The sequence below is a fragment of the Diadema setosum genome, chromosome 4 (genome assembly GCF_964275005.1).
Source record: "Diadema setosum chromosome 4, eeDiaSeto1, whole genome shotgun sequence".
Lineage (NCBI taxonomy): Eukaryota > Metazoa > Echinodermata > Echinoidea > Diadematoida > Diadematidae > Diadema > Diadema setosum.
In genome coordinates, this window is record NC_092688.1 from 20,057,038 (window position 1) to 20,081,247 (window position 24,210).

Here is a 24,210-nt window from a genome sequence, read left to right on the forward strand (position 1 = left end):
GTAATGTGCACGCTGATATCATCTCGAGAAAACCCTATCCACGCACAGAAAGATGTCACTCTTCTAAAAACACAAAACAAACAACAACATTTTATTATGCAAGCAAGACTTTGGGCAAGACTTTACCATTCTGATCCTCCTTGAATTTAGAGTTCGGCACAAATTTTGGTATCAGGTTGGCTGGTAGATATCAGCCCAGTTTTGTTTTTGTTTTTTGTTTTTTATCAAAAGGCCCAAAATCACAAAGAGATGTTTTTATGTCGACAGTTGTACATGACACATCAACTGGGTTTAACCATCTTGTGCATTACTAGGACACAAACATAATAGTGGAAACTCCTGTAAAATATCTCCACTAAAACTGATTTAAATACTACTAATAACAGTTATAACAATGACATTAAAGGGCACCAATTCTGGACCGGATAAAAGTTAGTCTGGACAGAAGGAGTACAATCTTCTCAGCACAACAGTGACAATTTGATCAAAATCGGATAAGAATTAGGAAAATTATGACATTGTGAAAGTTTGCTAATTTTTGCCATACAGTTTTTGAAATGGTTGACATGAGTACCACTTATGTAAATGAGTGTACTGATGATGCCCATTTTTTGTCCATTTTTCCATTGACTGTGTAAAAAAAAAAAAAAAAAAAAAAACTGGCAAAAATCAAAATTTTCTCTTATAAAAGTGTAAAACATTACATTATTTCTGGCTGAAAAACCTCAAAATAATGATCACTCACTCTATGGTTCAGCTTCCTTCAGAGTACGCCAGTTCGTTACATTGTCAAACGATGTTGTTTCCTGCAGGTCTACTCAGTCTACACAGATTGCATGAATATCACGTACACTTCTGAAAACACTGTGCAGCTTCACCGGTTTAACAGGTTCTATACAAATGAACACAAAATATTCCTACACTAATAGAAGACGAAAAATTAGGAATGATAAAAGTGGCCTCAGCTGTTATATTACAAAAAGGGAACTTGCACATCGAGACAATGAGAATATGAACAATCTTTTATCAAATGGTTTGTTTACTTTTTTTTTTTCAATCAACCCATTACTTGCAAATGAGATGGCGGAAATGTCCCCAGGTTTGAGAAAACAACTACTCCAAGCTTGTGAGCTTGATTTCTGATTTCTCACAAGAATATGTACTTGTACCTGGCTTGAGGTGTAATAATTGTCAAGATATGCTTACAGTAACGATAATCTATGATAAATCTTTCCTCCAAATATCAGGTACCATTGACAAATTTATATGTACTTGTATATATGTATATGTATATATATATATATATATATATATATATATATATATATATATATATATATATATATATATATATATGTACATACACATACATACATAATCCCACAAATGTGATACGATGTGCTCACTATGCATTTAAAAATTTTTTCACAAAACTCTGTTGATTCAGCACTGAAAATATACAAATGCAAACTTGTACTCAAAAGCTAAAACAATAACTCCATATTCTGCATAAATACAACGCTGCTACATGTACCAGCAAAGAATATTGCACATTTTTTTTTCCTTCATAATATCAAAGATCTCCACATACATGGATGAATAAAACTATTTTTATAAATACATGCATGTTACTGCCATCACTATGACATGAAATCAGTACCTTGTGGTAGACTTTCAAAATTTTGTGATCATTTCTGGAACAAAGAGTCAAGAGAGTTGAGACTAAATGTAACTTTTTGCGCCAATAAAGGGATGGTATATAGTTTTGACTGAGGTTGATGGGATTCAGATTTTAACTTTCTGTTAAAGTGTATCTGTATATTGAGAAGATTAGAAACCACTTATGAAATATTAAAGAGTGTACAATTCTGAGAGATATTCAAAGTCTATTTGGTGAAAATTGGTTTTGAAAGAGCTGAGATATCCAAAACAAAGTAAAACAAAGTGGTCCTGTAATCAATGGTGGGTCCCACCTTTTATCAGGATCTCTCTGCTTTGGATATCTCAGCCATTTCAAAACCAATTTTAATCAAATAAACTCTGAATAAACTCTTAGAATTGTATGCTCTTCTATATTTCCCCAAGAGGTTTCTCATTACTTCACAAAAAAGTTGGAAACCTGAAGCCCCATCTCAACCAAACCTATACCATCCCTTTAAACTTGCTGGCCTGGTCAAAGCCAGAAGTGACCTACCCAGTATAGATAAGAATAAAAAGAATAGCACATTTGGGGGCCCGTTTCATAAAACTTGTCATCATTGACAAGTTGTCATAGATGTGACAAGCTACTGAAATCCTTGCAGCTGATTGGATGAGAGCAAATTTGTCATAGAAATGTGGCAGTTGTCACTGATAACAAGTCTTATGAAACGGGTCCCAGGACACCATTAACTTGTCTTATGACCAATCAGGAACAAGATAATATCTCCCCCCCCCCCCCACTAGTGCAGTATAATAATTGTGAATTTGTGATTGTGATCGATAGGGTCAGCTACTGCTCATACAAAGCTGCGCACAAAATGATAATTTTGCTCTGTCTCCTTCCCATGATATGTAATAGAGCCTCGGAGAGTGACAGGGAATAGGAAGCTTATAGGGAGCTTTAGATCTGCAAAGCAGACATTAAGAGTGAAAAAAAAAACCCCAAACTGCTCTGCGCATGCGCAAGACCGCTTATCAAAATCAATCTGGCATCGTCTAAATTTTCACAACAGTTCCAGGCCATTTCAGCATCCACTCAAATTCACAACACAGAGAGCTACTTGATGCCATCATGACAAATGACATATGGGGGTGCTATTTTACTTTGTATTGGCTGCATCTTTGCAAAAACTAAAGCTACTTTGCAACACAACACAGAGTGAGAGAGGAGAACAGTCAACATAACCCGAGCCAGCATCTTTTACCCCTTTCAGTAGCACTCTGGTGAGAGCCAGGCCCGGGCTAAGTCGTTAAATTATGAGTTGCATGCATTGGATAATTACTGCATGGCTTGAATTGTCTAATTATCGATATCAAACTACAATCTTGTCGGTATAGCTAATACTTCACATTTTTGCCCTTACCCAAGTGAAATCATGTTGTCACAGCATTATTTCATACATTTTTTATGCATACTGTATATGTCCATTTTAGAGTGAAAATCAACTGTTTTTGCCTTCAACATGAACAGAGAGCTGATCACAAGAGGTATTCAAAATCAATTCCATTATTCCACAGCATACATTATTCACAGGCCTTACAAAGTCTTGATCAATTCTATGCCACTTCCTACGTCCCCTTTATGCCTTAAAATACTGTATACGCCATATATTTAGCGAGTCTAATATTTCACAAAATTGGGATTTCTCAACAATTTCATGAGTGGTTGAATTCGCGATTGCGGAGTACAGTCCTGAACTGAACAGAGAATTGTATACGTTACAATCATGTCAGGAACAGACTTAATAATTTCGCATTTTGTACTTTCGCAAGTAGCACCCAACTCATGAAATCTGCAAAAATAAAATCTCGCAAAATATTTGGCATTTACAGTACTTGTTCTCGTCATGTGACTGTAATCATCATTACATTATATTATTCATCACATCAAATCCAGGTCTAATCAATTCCCATATATGGGTATTTTTAAGATATTGGACTTTGACGTTTACATCGCTTGGCTGCATTTAATGGACAATGGCACAACATAGAAAAACAAATTAGCCACCATATGAAATACATAATTTCTGAGTCACCTATACATACACAAAAAATAAATATCAAAGATACACTATAACCAATAAAATTCTGATCAAGAGTAAACCTTATATGTAATTCATAGAACCATTAGATACTTGTAACTCAGCCCCTGTTGCAAGCAGCTTCATATGTTACAACAACAAAAGCAGAAAAAAAGAGAGAGTGAAATGCAATTCATCAACTTTGGGTATATAAAGATTGGTTTGGTGAAAAGCCTTTGAAAGGAATGAGGATTATTTGGGGATTAACAAAGCCTTGAGATTGATATTCATTCCTCTACGAAAAAAGATTTCTCTCTGTTCTTCTTCTTATTTATTATTATTATTATTTCTTTTTTTTTTGGGGGGGGGGGGAGTGTTTTCTTTTTTTCTTCCAAGAATCTTTACTAATCTAAGAGATTATAAATCATGAAATATAAAACTTTCTCTAGCCACAAACAAAACATGACTAACTTTCCAGGGGCAAAATTTATGACTAGACCTTTATACAAAGTATCAGGACCATAATTAATTTATCTGCAGTTAGATTTATTGTGCAGCTGTAGAGAGTCAATGACACAGAAACTTTAGAAAAAAAAACATCAACAACCCAAAATAATATAAAGTAGTCTGTCATAAGTGGACCTGACAGTAAAATGACAGTTTATTTTTGCCAAAATGCCTTAACGAGCATTTCTCACTGTGGAATGGGGTAAACGGTCTTCTACTCTTGCTGAACAAGATGGTATACCGACTTAAACACTTAATAATCTTACGGTAGCCACTGAAATTTCACACCATGTCACATTTTCATAAAACCTCACACGTTACACAGGGTTCTGGGTTTAACGAGCAAAACTCCCTGGCAAGAATGTGGCACCGTTTGGAGGTTTTTGCACTAAATTAGTAATTCTGGTTTCAGTAGCAGCAGGTTAAGCGACCATGCTGTACGTTTGGAACATTTATTATGCAGACATCTTATGTAATCATAATAAATCAACAACAAAAAATTGGAAAGTAAAAAAAGATGATTATGCTGCAGACTCTTCTGAAGGAATGGAATATTAACAAAATAGACCAAATTTCTATCACTCTGAAAAAAAAAAAAAACCACCCTTATGAGTTTAATATTTTCATAATTTAGACAAATTTACATATGTCCTCGCATGAAATTATACAATGTATACATTTTTTCTGCACGTACATCCATATGATTTAGAATAACATCTTGGCTGAAACCACAAAATATACAAACACTTCCTAGATGTTCAGACACACACAAATAATTCTTTGTTGAATTATACTCTTCACTATTTTGCTGTATATTCAGTTTTATCTACACGCTGTATGGAGGCAGGCATGATGAAACATGGGGTAAACTACTGTCCTCACTCGTTGGCTACTTTTTGGTTTATGCTATTTTCCTAAGCAAGACTCTTGCTCTAAAGTGAGGTCCAACACATTAATCTTTCCACTCTACACCGTGTGTCACTTGTATGATTAACAATAGGTGATATAATCTCACTAAGACATACGACAATTTCAGTTTTAATTAATTAATCACATTCACATGAAAACCGAGACAGGGTACCAAGTATCACTTACCCAGTTTGAGGAGAAGTGTAAGTATCCAGAGATGAGCTTTACCACAGATGGCTTTGCATCACTTGACATCAATGTCAAATAACATAAACATTGCAGTTGAGTTCTATTTCACTGAAGCCAAGAATTTCCTGGCCTGCCCTATTCCTATAAACACAACAATGCCTTGGGGTACACTCTGCAAATTAGAGAACTGATCTTATCCTTTAAAGAGCTGTTGCGCAACACATCTATTTTTTGTTTCTTCTTTCTGTGAGATTTTGAACGAAGCTGCAGCAGGAACAAGACTGGTGGAGACGCTATCCAGCGAAGCCAAGAAAAGTATTCCGCACACGGTGTGGACGTAGTTTTGAAGCACTGGTTCTTGGTCGGTGTTCATGAGTCCGTTTCCATCTCCGCACAAATGGGGCGTGGCACCCCCAGGAGCCGACTCCCACTCTGCATGGTCTGGGGAGAAGCCACCCTGTCATTTCTCCGTCAGGGAGAGCTGGATGATCCTCTGCAGCTCCTCCTCCTCTTCCTTCCTCCTCCGCTCCGCCTCCAGGCGCTCCCTCTCGGACAGCTCCAGGGCCAGCTGGAGGTCGTCGTCCCTGGCAACGGCTGGGATGCCCTCCGTGGGGGGTCGAGCCGGTAGCGGTGAGGTAGTGATGGGTGGTGGCAATGGGGCATTGTCCGCGGCTGACACGTGATTGGCGGTTGGCGGTGACTGGGGGCGGTCTGTGGATGGATTGTTACTTTCGTCTGTCTGTGACAGGAGCAAACTCTCCTGGATTGCTCTGGGAAAAATAACGAAAGAAAACTAGAAATGTCACTATGGCAACTGGTATGCCTCCGCTATAATGCATGATTCTCCTAATAGGCCTATAGTACATGTGGACAATGTGTGATGACAGTTTCACGTAATTGACAAAATATTAAAATGATATGTTTGTCACAAATGTGTTGAATGTTTACCTTCCTTGACTAATAGGTTTAATTGGATGAATGAGAGAGCATATTTGGGGATGTGAGGACTCTTACTTGACTTCATCCCTTTTATATGTTTATACATAGAGTAATTTTCAGGGTATGGAATAAAAGTGCAATTTCTTTATTGAATACTTAATTGTTACTATTTTCACCTGGCCTTTGACCTTTGACCCTATGATACTAAAATTCATAAGAGAATCACTGTCAGGCAGAACATGCATAAATTTCAAGATAACTTGAGCCACTTCCAAGATATGAAGGAAGAAGTAAAGTTTTGCACTTTCACTTGATCTTTGATCTTTTGACCTTTTACTTTTTGGCAAAAAAAAAAAAAAAAAAAACCTTCTCAGAGAATCTTTATTGGGTAATACATGTATACACCAAGTTCAAAAAAAATCCTGCAGGCACTGCATAAATATGATGGAAAAAATAAAATTGTGAAGAGTTGACCTTGACCTCTGACCCTGACCTTTGACCCCATGAACCCAAAATTCCCCAGATAATCACTGCCAGTCAGTACATGCATATATACTATATTCCATGCAGATGGCTTGAACCATTCCCAAGATATGGAGAAAAAAGTAAAATGTTAACATTTTTACTTGACCTTTTGACCTTTGACCTCATGACCCAAAACTCTCACCAAAGAATCTTCATTGGGTAGTACATGAAAATGCTAAGTTTCAAGAAAATATCTTTTGGCATTGCATAGATATGGGGAAATTAGTGAAATTTTGAACATTTGACCTTGACTGTTTAACCTTTGACCATGAGCATGTCAACCAAAAAAAAAAAATGATTACAGACAGACGGACAGACAGACGGACGGACGGACAACCCGAAAACATAATGCCTCTGGTACCACTTCATGGTGGAGGCATAATAAAAAGTAGAACAGTTTCAAGACAGTAAAACTCATATTGCTGGTCACAATGGATCCACCTAAATCTACATAATTGTGCATTATGTACTCTCACCCATCTCCCCAGGTACAAAATCTCCTGAAAGGCTCTGGGAAAAATCAGGAAAGACAAAAGTAGCAAAGTTTCAAGACAGTAAAACTTGTAATGCTAGTCACAATCCATCCACCGCAATCTAGATAATTGTGCATTGTGTACTCTCACCCATCTCCCATATTTCATAGACATGTCTACAGCTTGGGCTTGCAACACAGAACAACAAAGATTTGGTTTTATTGTATACTGTATAAGCTATATAAACTCCTCAAAAAAAGTTCTGCAAGTCCAATTTGACATATCATATTTCTCTCAAAACTATATCATTTCATTCAAATGTGACATCATAAGAAAGCCTGATTACTGATCTTTAAAATGACACCTCACTTGCTATAATTGGGTATTCATGGAATGTGCAGTATGACTGAGTATGAGGAAAGGCCAAATGTGAAATGTTGCAAAATAGAGCAAACATGTTATGTCAAACAGTGTAATTCCCATTTGCTTTGTCATTTCAGGGAAGGAATGTGCTTGAAAAAATGCATTGTGAGATTATCATTAGATTCCAGGCTTCATCCATGAATTAAAAAATGCAGTAGTATCTGCAGATTAAAATTAAACATAAAGGTGGACCATAACAGTCATGTAATGTCTAGGAAATGGGAGTTTTTGAAAGTTCTGTCATTTCAACATTGCTTATTCCAGTGGTCTTTTTCATCAAAACTGTACATTATCAATAGCAGAATTGTTGCGACTTTTCACTTTTGATTTGTCCCCATACTCGGCTGTTATGCACATTCCAAGAACACCCAATCATAGCAAGTGAGGTGTAATTTTAAAGATAAGTAATCAGGCTTTCTTATGATGTCACATTTGAATGAAATGATATAGTTTTGAGAGAAATATGATACTTCAAATTGGACTTGCAGAACTTTTTTTGAGGAGTTCATTTCACAAGCATAACATTTTGTGAATTGGAGCACTCATGAAGACCATTTCACGAGTGCTTGAATTCGTGATAAAAACCATGGTATTGAGGAAAAAACTGAAAGTTATCCCTTTTCATAAGAAAGTATGCAATTTTCCACATTATGCATGATATACATAGCATTGTGTCAAGAGCGGCAATATTTTTATGAGATGTCACTTCATAAATACTGCAATTTGTAGGTGACTCTCAAAATTCGAGATATAAATGGCATATACATAATAGTGTTAGGATTACTAAAAAAAAAAAAGAAGAAATGTGAGACATGGAATGTGAAACAACCCCTCAAAAATCTGCTTCAATATATTTTTCTTCACACTGCAAATTTATTCAACTCAATTCTAGTAGTCACATACCCATGATGCTCATCACAGGGTGACGAAATAGTCAATTCAATTATCAAACAAATTTGACTAAAGCATACCTGCCAACATTTCAAGATGAAATATCTTACTCATGGATTGCAAAAATCTTACTTTCATGCAAACTGAAGTTAAAAATCTTACTTTCGGTCAAATCTTAAGAAAACACACATGAAAGGTATATCTAAATATTTTTTTAAAATCTGATTTCTCTGACAGAAAATCTGATTTTGCTATTTTTAATGTAAAAAATCTTACTGAATCTGATAAAATCTTACTAGTTGGCAAGTATGCTAAAGAGATCCTACAATTGGCCTCATTTCTACCTTTCCAAGAGTCTGTCTTCAATGGACTGGGGCTGCTCTCTTTCTCCCAGTGCATCCAAAAAGGCAACCTGAGGAAATAAATCACACGACAATGATAAAGCTTACTGCTATTTTATGGCTACATTTTGCTGGAGCTTTACCAAAAATCGTATAGATCGATTCGGGTTCGTTGAGGGCAGCAGACAATTTGTGGAACTGGGCGCAGCCATAAGCTCATTTTGAGGTGTCTTAGCCGACCCCCCCTCCTCTCCCCCACCCCACGGGCAACATGTTTATCGCGCACTTGTATCAAAGGTTCGCGCACTAAGCAAGCATTCGCGCACTCAGAACGAGACGCCCATTGGCTAAAACATCCATGCATCATTTTTTCATTCTGCGCGCGGAAGGGGGTGGGGGAGAGGGGAGGGGGGGTCGGCTGAGACACCGCAGTAATGGCGCTACCCATGCCAAAAATACACATAGCGCGTCACAGAATCGGTCTATAGCTTTGCATGTTCAAAGTAAAGTAAACATAACATCTGTACATCTTTCATTCTAGACGGTTGCAAATCATGCGATATTTATATGCACACAAATGTCCATACCATGATATATTTTGCAGTAAGAAGTCCATGTATCGAATGTTCAAGTAAAGTAAACAAAATATCTGTATATCTTTCTTTCTGGACGGTCTCAAATCATGACATGTCCATATCATGATACATTCTGCATTAAGAAGTCCACATATCTACAATCTGGGGCGGAAATATATCAATGTGAGATAGGTGGGGCAAACTGACCTCATCCTGGCCGTGGGATTGTTGTTCCAGTAGACTCTGTTGGATGGCTAGCTGAAGGAGTTCATCCTCTCCATACCTCACCTGACTCTCACCAGCCCTGTACCTTGAATAGTCTGACCAAAACAAGGGGGAAAAACAAGTTTGAAACTTCAAAAGAACATCTATTCTGCAACTCTCTCATTTCCCCACATAAGCTGTGCAACTGACTTACTTCTACAAGAAGCCACTGAAAGCTGAGCAACATTTTCATGCTCTCCTTATAAAAGAATAACCATCCTTTGTTAGAAAGTAGCAAAAGACATCTTCAGGCCTATTATCTAACTCTGTTTTGGAACAATTTCTTGATTATTAAAAAAAAAAACAGAAGTCTGTGTTAGTTTTCATTCTTTAAAACTTCCATCATTCAGCCATAGAAAACTACCATATGAGTCATATTATTGTACATACAACATTCAAATGCATATCATTGTACATACAGCATTCTGATCCATATTTTTGTGATTCAGCAAAGAGTCTACATAGGCTCTTTTTCCTTCAGGATTAAATGTAAGGGCAAGAGATGCACATACCAGTAAACAATACTGCAAAACACACCCTTACCATGACACACCTCAATTGAAACCCCTTAATTAAATGCACGCACAATGCTTTGATTCCTACTTGACTGAAAGCAGTATAAATATGCTTTCCCCACTAAACTCTTCCAGATCTTAGTTAGTAAGCCTGCTTTCATTTTAGGATTATTTCCGTATTCAAAGGAAAGATGGCCATACACATACTTGGTGGTATGTCAAAGACTTGAGGGTCCACAACGCAGATGGTGGCTGGTGGGAGGGGCTTGGCACTCGCTGACTCCGCCTCCCCATCCTCACCAGGGGAAGGGGGCGGTTCAGTGGACAGACTCTCTATGACCTCATTGGAAACACCCGTGACTGGCTGCTTCTTGGCGTAGAGGTTGCCAAATGTGATGCAGGCATTGATCACATGGAAGATAGGGATTTCTGGAAGGCAAAACATTTAAACGGCTTCAGGAAAGGAGAGAAATGCACTTCAGAAAACCTCTTCCCATTTTCAGTTGAAACCAGCCCTCTCGTTAAACTGCCACTCATGAAACACTCAATCTCTCAAAGACAGGTTCAACTGAAAGTATCAGTGGCAGTTCACTCACACAAAGCACGCTCTAACGGTCCTTACATCAGGCTCTACTGTATTATGCCTGCAGTGATCAACAATGGCATGCAAGCAACTGACAGAACAGAAAATTTTAAACTGTAGCTTTAATGAAATGCAAATGAATGATAGTATGCATCCATGAGCATACATATGCATATATGAAGATGAAATACATATATCATTTTTTTTTTTTGTATGATGAGATCTCATCTAAATTAGGTGATTCCTACAGGATTGTTGTGATAAACTGAATGAAATTGCTTTTGAAATAGCATTGTGTAACATTTCTTTCTTTCTTTTTTCATTCTGTCAGTGTATGGTAGATTAAAAGTGCAAGGTCACAAAACCCTCCTCATCATGAAGAGGGTGGAGTCAAACCAGTGCAGCCACTCACCAATTTTGACGGGGAACCCAGCAGGCAGCTGCAGAGTGATGAAGTCCCGCAGCTTGGCAAAGTGGGCGTTGCTGATGGCCATGAGGTCTATGATGGGCAGGACCTGCTCCTGGAGGGAGAGAGGGTGATCCTCCGACAGCCAGAGGGTGGCCCGGAACTTCTGCACCTTGGTGGTGGTCTCCTTGGGCCGACCGATGTCCCTCCCCTCCAGGGAGACCATGGCGTTGAAGTAGGACTCTGGTGGGATGGCACAGGGGTTGGTGGCACACCCCGTCTGGGACACCTCCGGCTGTACGAGGTGATGAGCATTCCGTAAGTCACTGGTAGCCGTGGATATGGCATGATGCCCAAATTTCCATAATCCATTCTAACCACATCTTATGTATAGTCAGGCCCCAGGATACCTGTCTTCCCTAGTTGAGCGGCATCAGCCTCGCCTGGGCCTTTTGTTCATATGGCCTTTTTATACTCTCCAGATGCCCATTGCACATCACAAGGGATATGGAGACCGAGTATTTTCCTTTATCGCTCCTCGCCTATGGAACTCCCTCCCATCTTTTCTCCATGAAATTGACAAACTGGATCACTTCAAAGCTTCACTCAAGACTCACACTTTTCACCAGGCATTCAATTGCTAACTCTAAAGGAGGAGTCTGCGACTTTGAATGTTTCTACAACAGATATATGGCACTATACAAATGCTGTGGATCGTCATCATCATCATAATCATCATCATGGCAAATTTGGAATTCCTGATGTATTTTTTCCTAATTCAATGAATAAGTCCTTTCTCCAGTGTGAGATGTGACAAATTCTTTTCAATAAAATACATAAAAAGACAACAACATTACATGTATCAGTGATTTAATGTTCATGATATCGCATATTTGGCATAAACCTAAATAGAAGAATAGGTCCCTACAGCTGAATGTTTCACATGTCAATTTGTTCCACAACCTATCAAGAGAGTGCCACAGGGACGCAATGACCCGACATCTGTGCATGAAAAGTGAACTGATTATTTGCAGTAGGCCTTTTGATGCACTTTGATTGGGTTGCTAGGCAACCTACCCCATTAGCACCAGCCTCTTGCTCCTGCTGCTCTACCACGCCCAGTATGGACTGGAGAGGTGATGAAAACGATGGTCCATCAGCTGAATGAGAGATAGAAACAAGACATGTACTTCATGATTTCAGTATAAAAGATTTCAGTATAAATGTCAGATGAAATTAACTTGTGTGGATGCATACAAACAGCTTCAGAAAACATTTCAGTATATATGTCAGATGAAATTTATAGCTTGTGTGGATGCATATATTATCATACAAAAAGCTTCAGAAAACATTGCAGCATAAATGTCAAATGAAATGAACTTGTGTGGATGCATGTCGCACAAACATCAAATGGCTCATTTTGTGTGTCTGTGCGTGTGTGATCAAGAAATGAAGACATCATGCATACATGGAAAATTGAAACCTGAAACTTGCTGGTAGGGCAGCATTTTAACAATGTAATGGCAAAACTTGTGAACAAGTAATAATTACTTTTGTTTCACATATCCAGACGCATGTAGATTGTATTCAGCATGCCAAATATTTAGAAAGTTGTGGGGAAATACATTTTTCGGGGGGGGGGGGGGGTGGGGGATCTGATTTTGTGCTACCCTACACTCAAGGTGGAAATTCGAACAGATTTTTTTTTTTTTTTTAAAATCAAAGTACAGTTGAACCTCTCGTATCCGGACAAGTCGGGACCGGGGCTCGTCCGGATAAGGGATTTGGCCGGATACGGGAGACTCAATGCTTTATACATGTAGAGTCTACATATACATGTACATACACATGTACTGATGTAGCCCATTGTAGTACCACATGTAGTAATGTGTATACTGCAACCTTTTCATTGTTACACTCAGTACCGGTGCAGACCCCAAAATAGAGGTTCGTGTTTGCAAGAATGAAATCATTTTCTTTTATAAATTCTTGGGATGATTTACCTAAATAATTATTGAGAAATGTATCCGTTGGGAATCCCCCTTTCCTCTCGTAATTATTAAAAAAAAGATAAAAAAATCACGGCGAGATTGCGTCCGGATAATAGAGAGATCCGGTTAAAGGGAGGCCGGATAATAGAGGTTCAACTGTACACCATATTTCATGCTACATGTATTTTATTCACTTGGGAAACTACAAGAGTACAATAGATTTTGTATGCTGAGTGGTGCTTGCTTACATGACAACACACACAAATACAAAAACACACATAGACAAATCATATAAAAAAATGACACCAAGTACATACAGACAGAGACATTGCCGGACTCTGACCTTTGACCTTGTCCTTGTCTTCCTTGGTGAGATGCTCCGTCCTGCTCTTGGTGACCAGCTGAACGTTGTTGGCAGTGAAGACTTTGCACTCGTATTCATTGATGGCTTCCACCTTATCATGTCTCCATCCCCAGATCCCAGCCTTTGTTCTGTGGTGGCCAAACAGTGAAACCCTCAACTATCTTTTACTTTGATAGTCAATCAAGTAAAACCTCTCTGCAACGCTTATGAGGTACTGAAATCTTCATCAGTGATAAATAAATCATTGAAACCATCCACAGTCATAGAAATCACAAACGTTACCCAAGCAGGCATGTTCGACGTATCCTGTGTCCTGCAGCGGCCAAGTGGCATTATGCATGAAACTTCTTGAAGAAAGTTAAGATGGCTTACACCCCTTTCAGTAACTCCTCTAGCTCAGGCCAGGCCAAAGCTAAGTTGTAAAATTTTGAGTTTGTGAATGGGTCAGGACAAAGTGGCCGCTCCAGGCTCGGGCTATTTTGGCCCTGCTATAAGCTAGCGCCAGGCATGCGCCAGGCGATAGCAATGCCAGGCTTGGGCCAAAATTCCTTGCAAAGGTCACAATTACCTGGTCGTGCCTCCGCTGGGGCATTTATTTACTATAGTAGTTATCCCTTACGGGGTCACGTTCGTGAATGAGTCATTGTAAAAATAGCATGGCTCTGCTATAGTTACTGAAAACAATTTTTACTGCTTGGAGCAGGCCAATTTAGCTCGGGCCAGGAAAATGCACAAGTTACTGAAATGGGTATTAGTTTGAGCCCATTCAAGTCCTTCTATGATGGGATTTTTTTTTCTTTTTTTCCTTTTATGTTTTTGCACTAAGCACCAAATACATTGTATGTATGAAGGAGGGTATGGCAAAGAATAACTTTTCAGAATTTTGCTCTCCTTATTTGATAACACAAATGAGATGCAGGATGACACATACAGTATATACAAGCACCTTTCAGCGAAAGATATCACTACAAGACTACAATGCTGATATTTCACTTTTTACTCCTAATAATTCATAAAAAATAATCTTACTAGTCTGTAAAACCAATATAAGTTTAACTTTTGAAATGTATCAAAACATTTAGCAATGCTTTTTTTTTTTCCTGTTTTGCTTTTCATTTCACCAGTCCTCAATACCAAAACTATCTGAGAAATGAAAATATGAGCCATGGAAGCATATTCAACCAGTTCCTTTTCAAAAAAAAAAAAAAAAAAAAGGTGTTCCTTTTCCAAATATATTTTAGGGCTGCTACAGTCACCTCCTTCTCTCACAGGATGGCAATATTGGATCCCACTGCTAGCAACATTTGTATACTGTAATACCAGAAATTTTGGGGTGCATTTTAATTTTGCAAATTTTGTGACCAATACTTGCTAAATTAAAATGCATGCAAAAGTTCTTGTCTACACTATATGCATTGAATGACAGTGTCAATTCGCAAAAACTTCATGCTGTGAAAAAGGCCACATGCTCTAAAATTGCGAAATTTAAATGCCTAAAAATTTCCTGCTTTACAGCAACGTTTCTACACGTGACACAAATCATGCTCTTCACCCCCACTGAGAGCTCGAGGTTGTACATAATCTTCCGTGTGTACGGATAGTGACCTGTCTCTCGTTTAGAGAGTGGTCATCATTGTGCTGACCTGGTGAATTCGATCTTGTCCGTGTCGATGAAGGTGTTGACCAGCGGTGAGGTCAGTCTCTGGGCCACGGCAGCCTCCGAGGGCTGCATGCGGGAGATATCGTGGTGCGCCTGCAGCTCCAGGGTCTCGGAGTACACGGCCTGGGCATCGTGGTCGATCTCCATGAAGTCAAACCGGTTTCGATCTGGCGGGTGGAAAAAATGTTTGATCGAGAGTTTGGGTTTCTACATAAAAACTGGCACCACTCTGGTTGGCAAAAATTACATTCTCTCTATCGGTAAGATGAAGTTTGAGTGTTTTTAATTCTGTAGAATCAAAACATAATATTGTATCACATATAACAAGCAAAAATTTGCATGCTTTTATTTTCGCGCAAATTTCATATTGCCCAAAATGAGCAGAACTTCCACTTTTACAACAGCCTAAACAATTGCCAAGACAAAAAAGAAGGTGATTGAAGTTCATTGAGGATGAGTGCTGCTTTACCTTCATTTTTGAAGATGTAGCTACGACTTCCCCGCACCCAGTTCATATTCTCGAATCCTATGAGAGTTGTGTCAATCCTGACGTTGGGGCCACTCTTCCACACTCGGTACGTGTCACTCGGGCACATCCTAGACACAAGGGGCACTGCGATGTGAAAACATAAAAGAATGTACGCAACTCTTGATAGCCAATGGCAGATTTGGTCTTGATGTTTGCAATGTGGCTGACATACGTGAGACACAGCTGTCATCTCTTGTGTGTTGATGCTATGAACAACAGCTTTGTAGAGTCTTTGAAATGTGACACACATCAGAACATACACTTTTCTTGGGATAATAGCATTGGATATTAGATGCACATTTCCTTTGATAACCAAAACAATAAATGTTTTGTATCTTTACATCTTTTCCTGTCATAGACAGTGACTTTCATGTAAGGTACAATGCACATACCTTGCTAGCAAATAAAGGAGATATACTATCAGATATTTTTTTTTCTCCTGCAATGTGGAAATAATGCCAAAAATGTACACATTTTTCCCTTCCAAGAGGTAACAGACAGCATAGAGCATGTTTCTGGCGTGGGGGGCATTTCATGAAGCGCTTTGTCAGTAGTTTTGTGGGTTTTTTTTTTTTTTTCTGACAAACTGTTATAAGCTCCTGAAATCCTTGCATGTGATTGGCTGAGAACAAACTTGTCTGACAAATTTGTTGGACAAAACGTTTCATAAAATCCCCCCCCCCCCCCTTGGTTGAATGCATCTAGAGTAATCAACCCTGTTTGTGACAGGATGCCTATTTATGGCAGGGACAGTTTCATTCACCAATAAAACAGCTATTAAGAACATCATGTGTGCTTAGTCCCACTTTAGAACACCAGCAGGAGTTACTCGCAAGTGTTATGGCAAGTGACACCTGATTGGGCCTTTTCATCAATGAATGAAACGGCTTCTGCCGCAAATAGGCACCCTGTCCAAGGCCTGTTGCAAACAGGATTGAAATACTCTATACACGACAGCATGACCCTCTCCTTACCCCAGCTGGTAAACTCCCACTTCATCTCCACGTAGAAGTCAGGCGCCTGACGCAGCTTCTCCAGTAGCTCGGGGATGCCCCCGATCCTGGCCGTCGCTCGCTGGTGGTCCCGGTGCTGCAGGATGAGGTATACCAACTCCGGGTCCCCCGTACTCACTGCCTCTTGGATCACTGCCAGTCAAAAGTAAGTGCAAAGTTCACAGTTTGAGTTTCACAATTCACATGTCAGCCAGAGATCAAATCAAATGATTTATCCCACGGATATTGATCTACTGATTTAATGCATTGTAATCACATAAAAATATATATATATTTTTTTAAATCATAAACTACTGAATTATTTGACTGTTGATCATGGAATGGAATAAGGACACAAAATGTATTCCCTATCATGCTATATCTCTATGCAGTTTAAAACCGCACAATGTTTTTCTTCATCGCTGAGCTAATCAAATGAAGTTCAATGTGCATGCCATGACGTACCATTCTCAATAACAGCTGGCAAAAGTCATTCTTTGTTGTACTTACCAGGGGCGGATCCAGGAATTCTGTAAGGGGGGGGGGGGGGGGGGGGCAACTAATATGTCTGGTGCCACTATCGGGTTTGATTTCTTTTTTTTTTCTTTTTAAATTTTTTGTTCTTAACGAAAAATAAAGGTGGGGGGGGGGGCGTGCGCTGGTTGTGCCCCCCCCCCCTTTGTATCTGCCACTGCTTACATTTGTGTTGAGCGTTTTGTTTGTGTTTTTTAATATATTTGACATTGACGAACACTACAGGCTCTTTGTGATACTGTTTGTTAGTGTCCCCCTACCTGTCCATCCTCCCAAGTTCTCTATGGTCACATCAGCGTCGTAGCCCAGGAGAACTCGGACACACTCGATGTGACCAAGGGTAACGGCCAGGTGAAGAGGGGTCCTGCCCCTGGGGTCTTTCTTCTCTATGTCATTCTGTATCAAGGGTCAAGAAATGAAAAGATGGTGGAGGTCAAAATCATACTATCCGGAAAGAAAATATACCAGTACAGAAAATGAGGTGTTCTTGTTGCTGTTGTTGCTGCTGTTGTTGTTGTCATTGTTGTTGGTGGTGGTGTTGTTGTTGTTGTTGCTGTTGCTTGTTTTTATTTTTTTGAATGAAAAGTAGTAAAGTAAAAGCAAACATAATCCTTTGATGAAAATACAAATTGTATTATATGAGAATTCAGAAAGTAATGGTTGATTAATCCTAACATTGTAAGGCAAATACATTGACTTGCCAAGCATTTCAATCGGCACTCAGTAATCCAGTTGTAAAGTTAGGGAGTCCACTCAGGTGTAAACAATGTGCCTCAGTCTAACAGGATGACCGTGGTGACACAAAAGGGATGGGGGAGTTATGAAATCTGCATTCATTGACAATTGTTTCCACTTTCATATTCTTTTGAGCACTTTTTCACTTTCTCCATATTCTTCATTTTACATTGTTTGTAATTTATCATCGAGGACACATTCTTTATTAGTTATCTCAGACACATGTCAAATCTCCTTACCCATTGAGGGATGAGGATGGACTGATTTTCCTACAACACACATTTCCCATGACACCTGCCCGAGTATACTTAATTGGAAATCATCCTCAACGGGTTAAAGATTGTAAAAAAAATGTAATTCAGATCACATAGGGTCTACTCTCATGTGAAGCATCCAATGTGATGATGATATCTATACAAAACCTTGTCAAAAATTTAGTCATTTGCAATGATGTACAAACTGTTCAATACACTATTAGCAAGATGTAAACAGAAATATATACGACATCGTAGAATGTATAACTCATTCTTTAATGCTGCTAATTAACCAAATACAAGTTTTTTTCAGGATCATCCATGCAGGCATCTGATATCAAATGCAGTTCAAAAAAGTATTCAAATCAAATTTTCAAGTTACAACATAGAAACTAATCATTGTGATTCTGGATATTCTAGACAACAAGTCAAAATAAAAACTGATCTGCAGGTTGCCTAAAAAATAAAAAGTTTACATCACAAGACACGATATATTATGGTCTACAAGAGCTTGTGTCAAATTTGTTTCTCCCTAATTCTGCAAAACTTGATAGGTTTGATATAGACTCTCTTAAGGTTGTAGTATGCAGTGTTTAATTGACAATCACAAGATGTTAATTGTTCCTACATGTATGTCAGCACCAGGGCAACATCCAGTTGTTGGTACCTTCAAAACATTCAGAAGAATTAGTTGTTTCATACAATTTGCTGTGTTACTTTAAACTCACATTAGCCAAAGATTGGTACTAAATGATCACTAACATCACTTTCCACTTTTCATGAAGCGAAAATGAAAACTACTTGTAGACGGTACGTGTATTGTCGAGCTGACAATTGCAAAATATAAGTAGGACAGTCTTTAATCTAGTAGGGTTGGACCTACTACTAATCGACCGCCTAATGTTTATTTGCTTGATAAGAATATTTAACACTGAAATTCACGTAAAAAACTTGACCTACGTGATTGAGAAAATCCAGCTCTATCAAATGCCGTTGTTCCCTTTTCGATTTGAAGTTTCAGTGCAAAAATATCGCCGACGAACTTGCGTGGCCTCGTTTCAGCTCCCCGCGGTAAATCGCGTTTTTAGGATCGACCGCTGATTTTGCATTGACAATGCACGTAAACCGAGTTGTATTGAACACCGTGTTGTACGAAGCTTTTTAGAAGCCTTTTAGAAACTTCCATAGACATTACATTGTGCTGTCATTACGATTCGGTGAAAATATTCATTCGAAATTTTGTCCTTGATTAAAACCATTAATGAAGAGTGAATTATCGCGTTTTCCCACACCATCCTAATCTACATTCAAAGCCAATCCATTTTTATGTGCTTTGCGCGCAGAGAAGTGCGTATTAAGTGTTCAGTGCGCGAATTATACGCGGTCGGTTTCAATAAGGGTGGTCGATATGTAGTAGGGCTACCATACCCGGTAATGTAAATACACCAACAAAGAAAAAAATGACTGTTCTAAAATGTCAATGATCTAGAAATCTTGAATTTCACACATTTTCCAAGAATGGTGACATACATTCTCAAAGACAGGTAAAGACAAAGTGCAAGTGTATCAACAAAAAAGGCCTCTTGTCCAAAGCCAACAACACTCTCTCCCTGTGCACCCACTAGCTCCATCACCTGTCCCAACAGAAATCTTCACTGACACTGTAACACTAACAATTAGATTTATTTCTTTAACTAACGGTTAGGGCCTAAACATAATTTTACTAGATCTAGGCCTATTACCTGGTACTAATCAATGAATTTGAAACTTTCTCGTAACATGTTAGCTACAACATGATTTCATTCAAATGTTTATAATTAAATCAAATGTCTCTTCTACTTTTTTTTTTTAATATCAGCCAGACGACAATGAATTTTATTACTAATAATAGTTAAATACTGACCCTCATGGTCTCAATGCCACAGCACATGCAGTTCTAACGTTAGAGTCTTATCAGCTGTGCATCTACCCAGCCTTGACTTGAGGTTGGTATAAATGCCTGGTAGGCCTAGACATATGTAGGACTGGCAATAATGGTGATACCCTCGACATCGGGAGATATCCTCCACTCAATTCTCAGCAGTAATTTCTTACCTCTTTTTGTTGTAAGGCCTTATTCAGATCTTCCAGATGATTATGCCATATGGCCCAATGAATAGGAAATTCCCTCGCAAAACTTGGAATTTGAGACATCACGCAAGCTGAGATAAGTGACACAGTTCCAAACGTGTTCTGGGATCTCGAATCTATCTACTCTACATAACACACTGGCACTGCGCGTACTAGGCACCACCAACACCCATCCCTCTGGATGCTGGAGACCATAATAAACTCCGAACGGTGCCGAAGATCGACCGTATTTGATGGTTGGCCGTACTGCCCCCTCGTCAGTCAATACGTTATTTGCTTCCTGGTTCAAGCTCATGCAAGTTGTACCGCAAGGACATTTTTGCGTAATACAGATGTGAACTACATGACGCATTGAATGGCCAGATAACTAGACGCCTTATTAAGACCCACTTAAATGTTGCGACCACCTTACATAGCGATCAGTGAGCTGTGACATAGTCATGATATTCATTTTATTTATCTATTTTGTGTGTGTGTGTGTGTGTGCAAAAGTAGACTAGGTGTGACCTACATCTACTTCCGTGCAGGTCTTCAATCACAGGGGCCGCGGAACGTTTTTCAGTGGGGGGGGGGGGGGGGGGGGGGCTGCAAATTTCATTTGTAAGATATAAAAATGTCATTAATATTATCATTATTATTATTATTAGAGGGAGACAGATTGAAGAAACTCACATCACCTCCACCTGTGCACCCCTTTGACTAATATCATCTTGCTTTCAATGTTTCTTGATATATGAAACTGGATGATATAGACCTACATCATCAGTTTACATTTGTCTTTTGCTCTTACTACATTTTCGTGAGTGTGATGAGGTCATCACAGTGATCTGCATTAGTAAGACACAAGTATCTAAATGATCGCTTCTTTTTTTTTCAAACATTTTCCTGGGGGTCCTGATCGTGTGACAATTGGTTTTGTTGCTTTAAAATCCATCAAATCCAGGAAATCACAATTATAGGTCCTGTATCTGGCGACATCATATTTTTTTATTTCGTTGTTTTTATTTCACAATCTCTGTTGAATCAACTCAATATAGGCTCTATATATATTTGTTTTCTTTTGGAAGTAAAATAATGAAATGCAATATTTATTTTTGAGTTTCTTAGTTCATGTATATTATTTCTTTCTGACGCAGAATTTTCCAAAGCCTCTTATTGCTAAAATTATAACATTCTTGTTAGGCACCACATTTTAGAAGATATAGTTTCCTGTTTCTCTCTCAACACACTTGATCAAATTGTCAAATATTGTACATTTCATCCTGAATTTGTGTAATACGGATTAAATGATTTATAACCTGTTCTATCAGTATCTACTTTTTTCTCCACAATGAGATAGGCAATGAATGTTTTAGATGAAGGTGACGATAAAGTCTGCACCAAACTTCATCTACAGGACCTGATGGGTTAATAACATCAGAGGTCAAATTTAAACACGAGAAATCGTGTCGTTTGTGTATATCATATTCAATTCAATTCGACTCATTTGTTTTCATTCTCGTTTTTCTTCCAACAAAACATAACACAGAGTAAATCAGGAATCATATCAAAATACGTGTGAAAGATAAAAGAAAGTTAACAATTAAAAATAGAGATATCAAACACACATATACCTTTGTATAAGCATCGATCTATTTATGTATATGCAGGCAGCTATCATGTGTTACCTTTGAGTATGAATTTTAAACACAGAAACACAGAAATCAATATGAAAAATGCTTATTGCAATGATGCGGTATACACTGCAAGTTGTTGCTGATCACTGTTTATTAAGAGAGAAGGAATATAAATGTATACCCAATCTTCTGTGTCAAACTCCTTCCCCCATCTACTCGCTCCCTAATATTATACAGATTATCATCGCACCATAATGAAAAGTATCTGTTCATAAATGGAAACAAATACACCCATACAAATACTTATAAAAGAATATAAAGAAATACATAAACATTCAACAAGACAGAGTGATATGTAGGGTCCACAGTACTAAAAACTTGACTACAAATATTGCAAAATATTTTTACTTATAATGCCCCATATTCCCTGAATATACTGTACCGAAATGCAACGAACACCAGGATGTTATGCATTCAAACAAAAGCTTACAAAAAAAAGTTTCTTCTTTTCAGTGCTCTGAATGAACAATAGATCATGATTTTCAGTACGCAATATTGATTTAGACTCCTCGACATGGTTTTTGAACAGGTTGATCCAGATGGTCTCATTTCCAATTTCTTATTTTTTCAATACTTTCTTTTCTCCAGCAACTGCAGGCGTCCACATTAGCCGTCCATATGACGGTTTTGTTGGTGTTTTTTTTTTCTTTTTTTCTCTTTGTTGTTGCTGTTTTGTTGCTCTGTACTTGTGTGTATATGTGTGTATACGCATGCTTATCGAGGTGCACTTGCGTGTGTGCAGTGTGTGTATGAGTGTGAGTGATTGTGCCTGACTTTTTTCTGTGGCCCGTTGCATAAAACTTACCGTTGAAATTCAATGGTAACTACCGTCAAAGTTAGGCGTCACAGCCAATCAGCATCAAGGATTATAAGCTTTACCGCTAATTTGAAGACTTACCGCTAGAAAGGAGCGGTAAGTCCAGCGATAAGGGTTTTATGCAACAGGGCACTGGAGACCTATACCCCACAAGCATCTGCTTTTCTGTAGGTTCGCCTATACAACACATTATTATCTTAAAGAGGAAATCCACCACAAAAATGAATAAACTTCAAAAGAAAAAGATAAAAAAATATTCCCTTGTATATAACCTTATATAGAATGATACAAAATGACAACAATCGTATGAAAAATAAGAAAGATATGATATTTTGAAGTCTCATTTTTTTTTTCGGAAAACATTTTTTTGAAAAGCAGTCCTTACGAATTTATATTCCAATGACCGAGTTGATGATTTCATAATCATATCCTCACAAGTTTTTATGTATATGTCATGTATGTTAATTATGGAAATTTGAGAAAATTGTCATTGTCGGCTCATACAAATAAAAATATATTCCCATACCAAGATATATCACAGTTAACATTTTGTTCTTTTTTATTTTGGGTGGTATTAAGGCAAGTTGGTCGGCCGATGCTTATCTCTCAGCTTATCTCTCTTTGTGCTGCTTACATTCAATGTTCTCTCTCATGTTTTGCACACAAATATCTAAGTAGATACATGTACCATCAGGTAGTTTGATGTTTCTTATGTTTTGGACATGTTTTCAAGATGTTTTAATACATGCTATTTTGAGCTTGTTGCAAATTCTTGAGAATGTTGCATCGCATGTTGCTGGCTTTTGAAGATGTTGCACAAGAATTTGCAGTTGCAGCGACATGCTGAAAATTTACAATATTTCGCAGCTTATCTCTCTTTGTGTTGCTTACATTCAATGTTCTCTCTCAGGCTTTGCACACAAATATCTAAGTAGATACCAGGTAGTTTGATGTTTCTTATGTTTTGGACATATTTTTAAGATGTTTTCATTCTATTTTGAGCTTGTTGCAAATTCTTGAGGATGTGTGCATAGCATGTTGCTTGCTTTTGGGGAAGTTGTACAAGAATTTGCAGTTGCAGTGACATGCTGAAAGTTCGCAATATTTCGCAGCTTATCTCTCTTTGTGCTGCTTACATTGATTGTTCTCTCTCATGTTTTGCACACAAGTATATAAGTAGATACCAGGTAGTTTGATGTTTCTTATGTTTTGGACATATTTTTAAGATGTTTTAATACATTCTATTTTGAGCAAATTCTTGAGAAT

General features: G+C 38.2%; 1 protein-coding gene across 1 annotated transcript; it reads right to left on the reverse strand.

The window, feature by feature from the left end:
* Positions 1 to 5,456: 5,456 nt before the first annotated feature.
* Positions 5,457 to 20,599, reverse strand: LOC140226987 (ankyrin repeat domain-containing protein 13D-like). Its single transcript, XM_072307425.1, has 12 exons — positions 20,416 to 20,599; positions 17,593 to 17,728; positions 16,781 to 16,951; positions 15,747 to 15,890; positions 15,261 to 15,444; positions 13,597 to 13,745; positions 12,340 to 12,422; positions 11,269 to 11,557; positions 10,481 to 10,702; positions 9,702 to 9,814; positions 8,923 to 8,990; positions 5,457 to 6,097 (listed from the first exon to the last, which is right to left on the reverse strand). Exons 1-12 carry the CDS (start codon positions 20,512 to 20,514, stop codon positions 5,788 to 5,790), a joined length of 1,968 nt encoding a protein of 655 aa, XP_072163526.1. The 5' UTR covers positions 20,515 to 20,599; the 3' UTR covers positions 5,457 to 5,787.
* Positions 20,600 to 24,210: the final 3,611 nt, after the last annotated feature.

Coding starts and splice junctions, on each gene's coding strand:
- LOC140226987 (XM_072307425.1), bottom strand. CDS start 20,514: ATGTCTCAAATTCCAAGTTTTGCGAGGGAATTTCCTATTCATTGGGCC. Junction 16,952..17,592: donor GAACTTGGGAGGATGGACAG/GTAGGGGGACAC, acceptor TTTGACTGGCAG/TGATCCAAGAGGCAGTGAGT. Junction 15,891..16,780: donor GTGGGAGTTTACCAGCTGGG/GTAAGGAGAGGG, acceptor TTCACATCGCAG/TGCCCCTTGTGTCTAGGATG.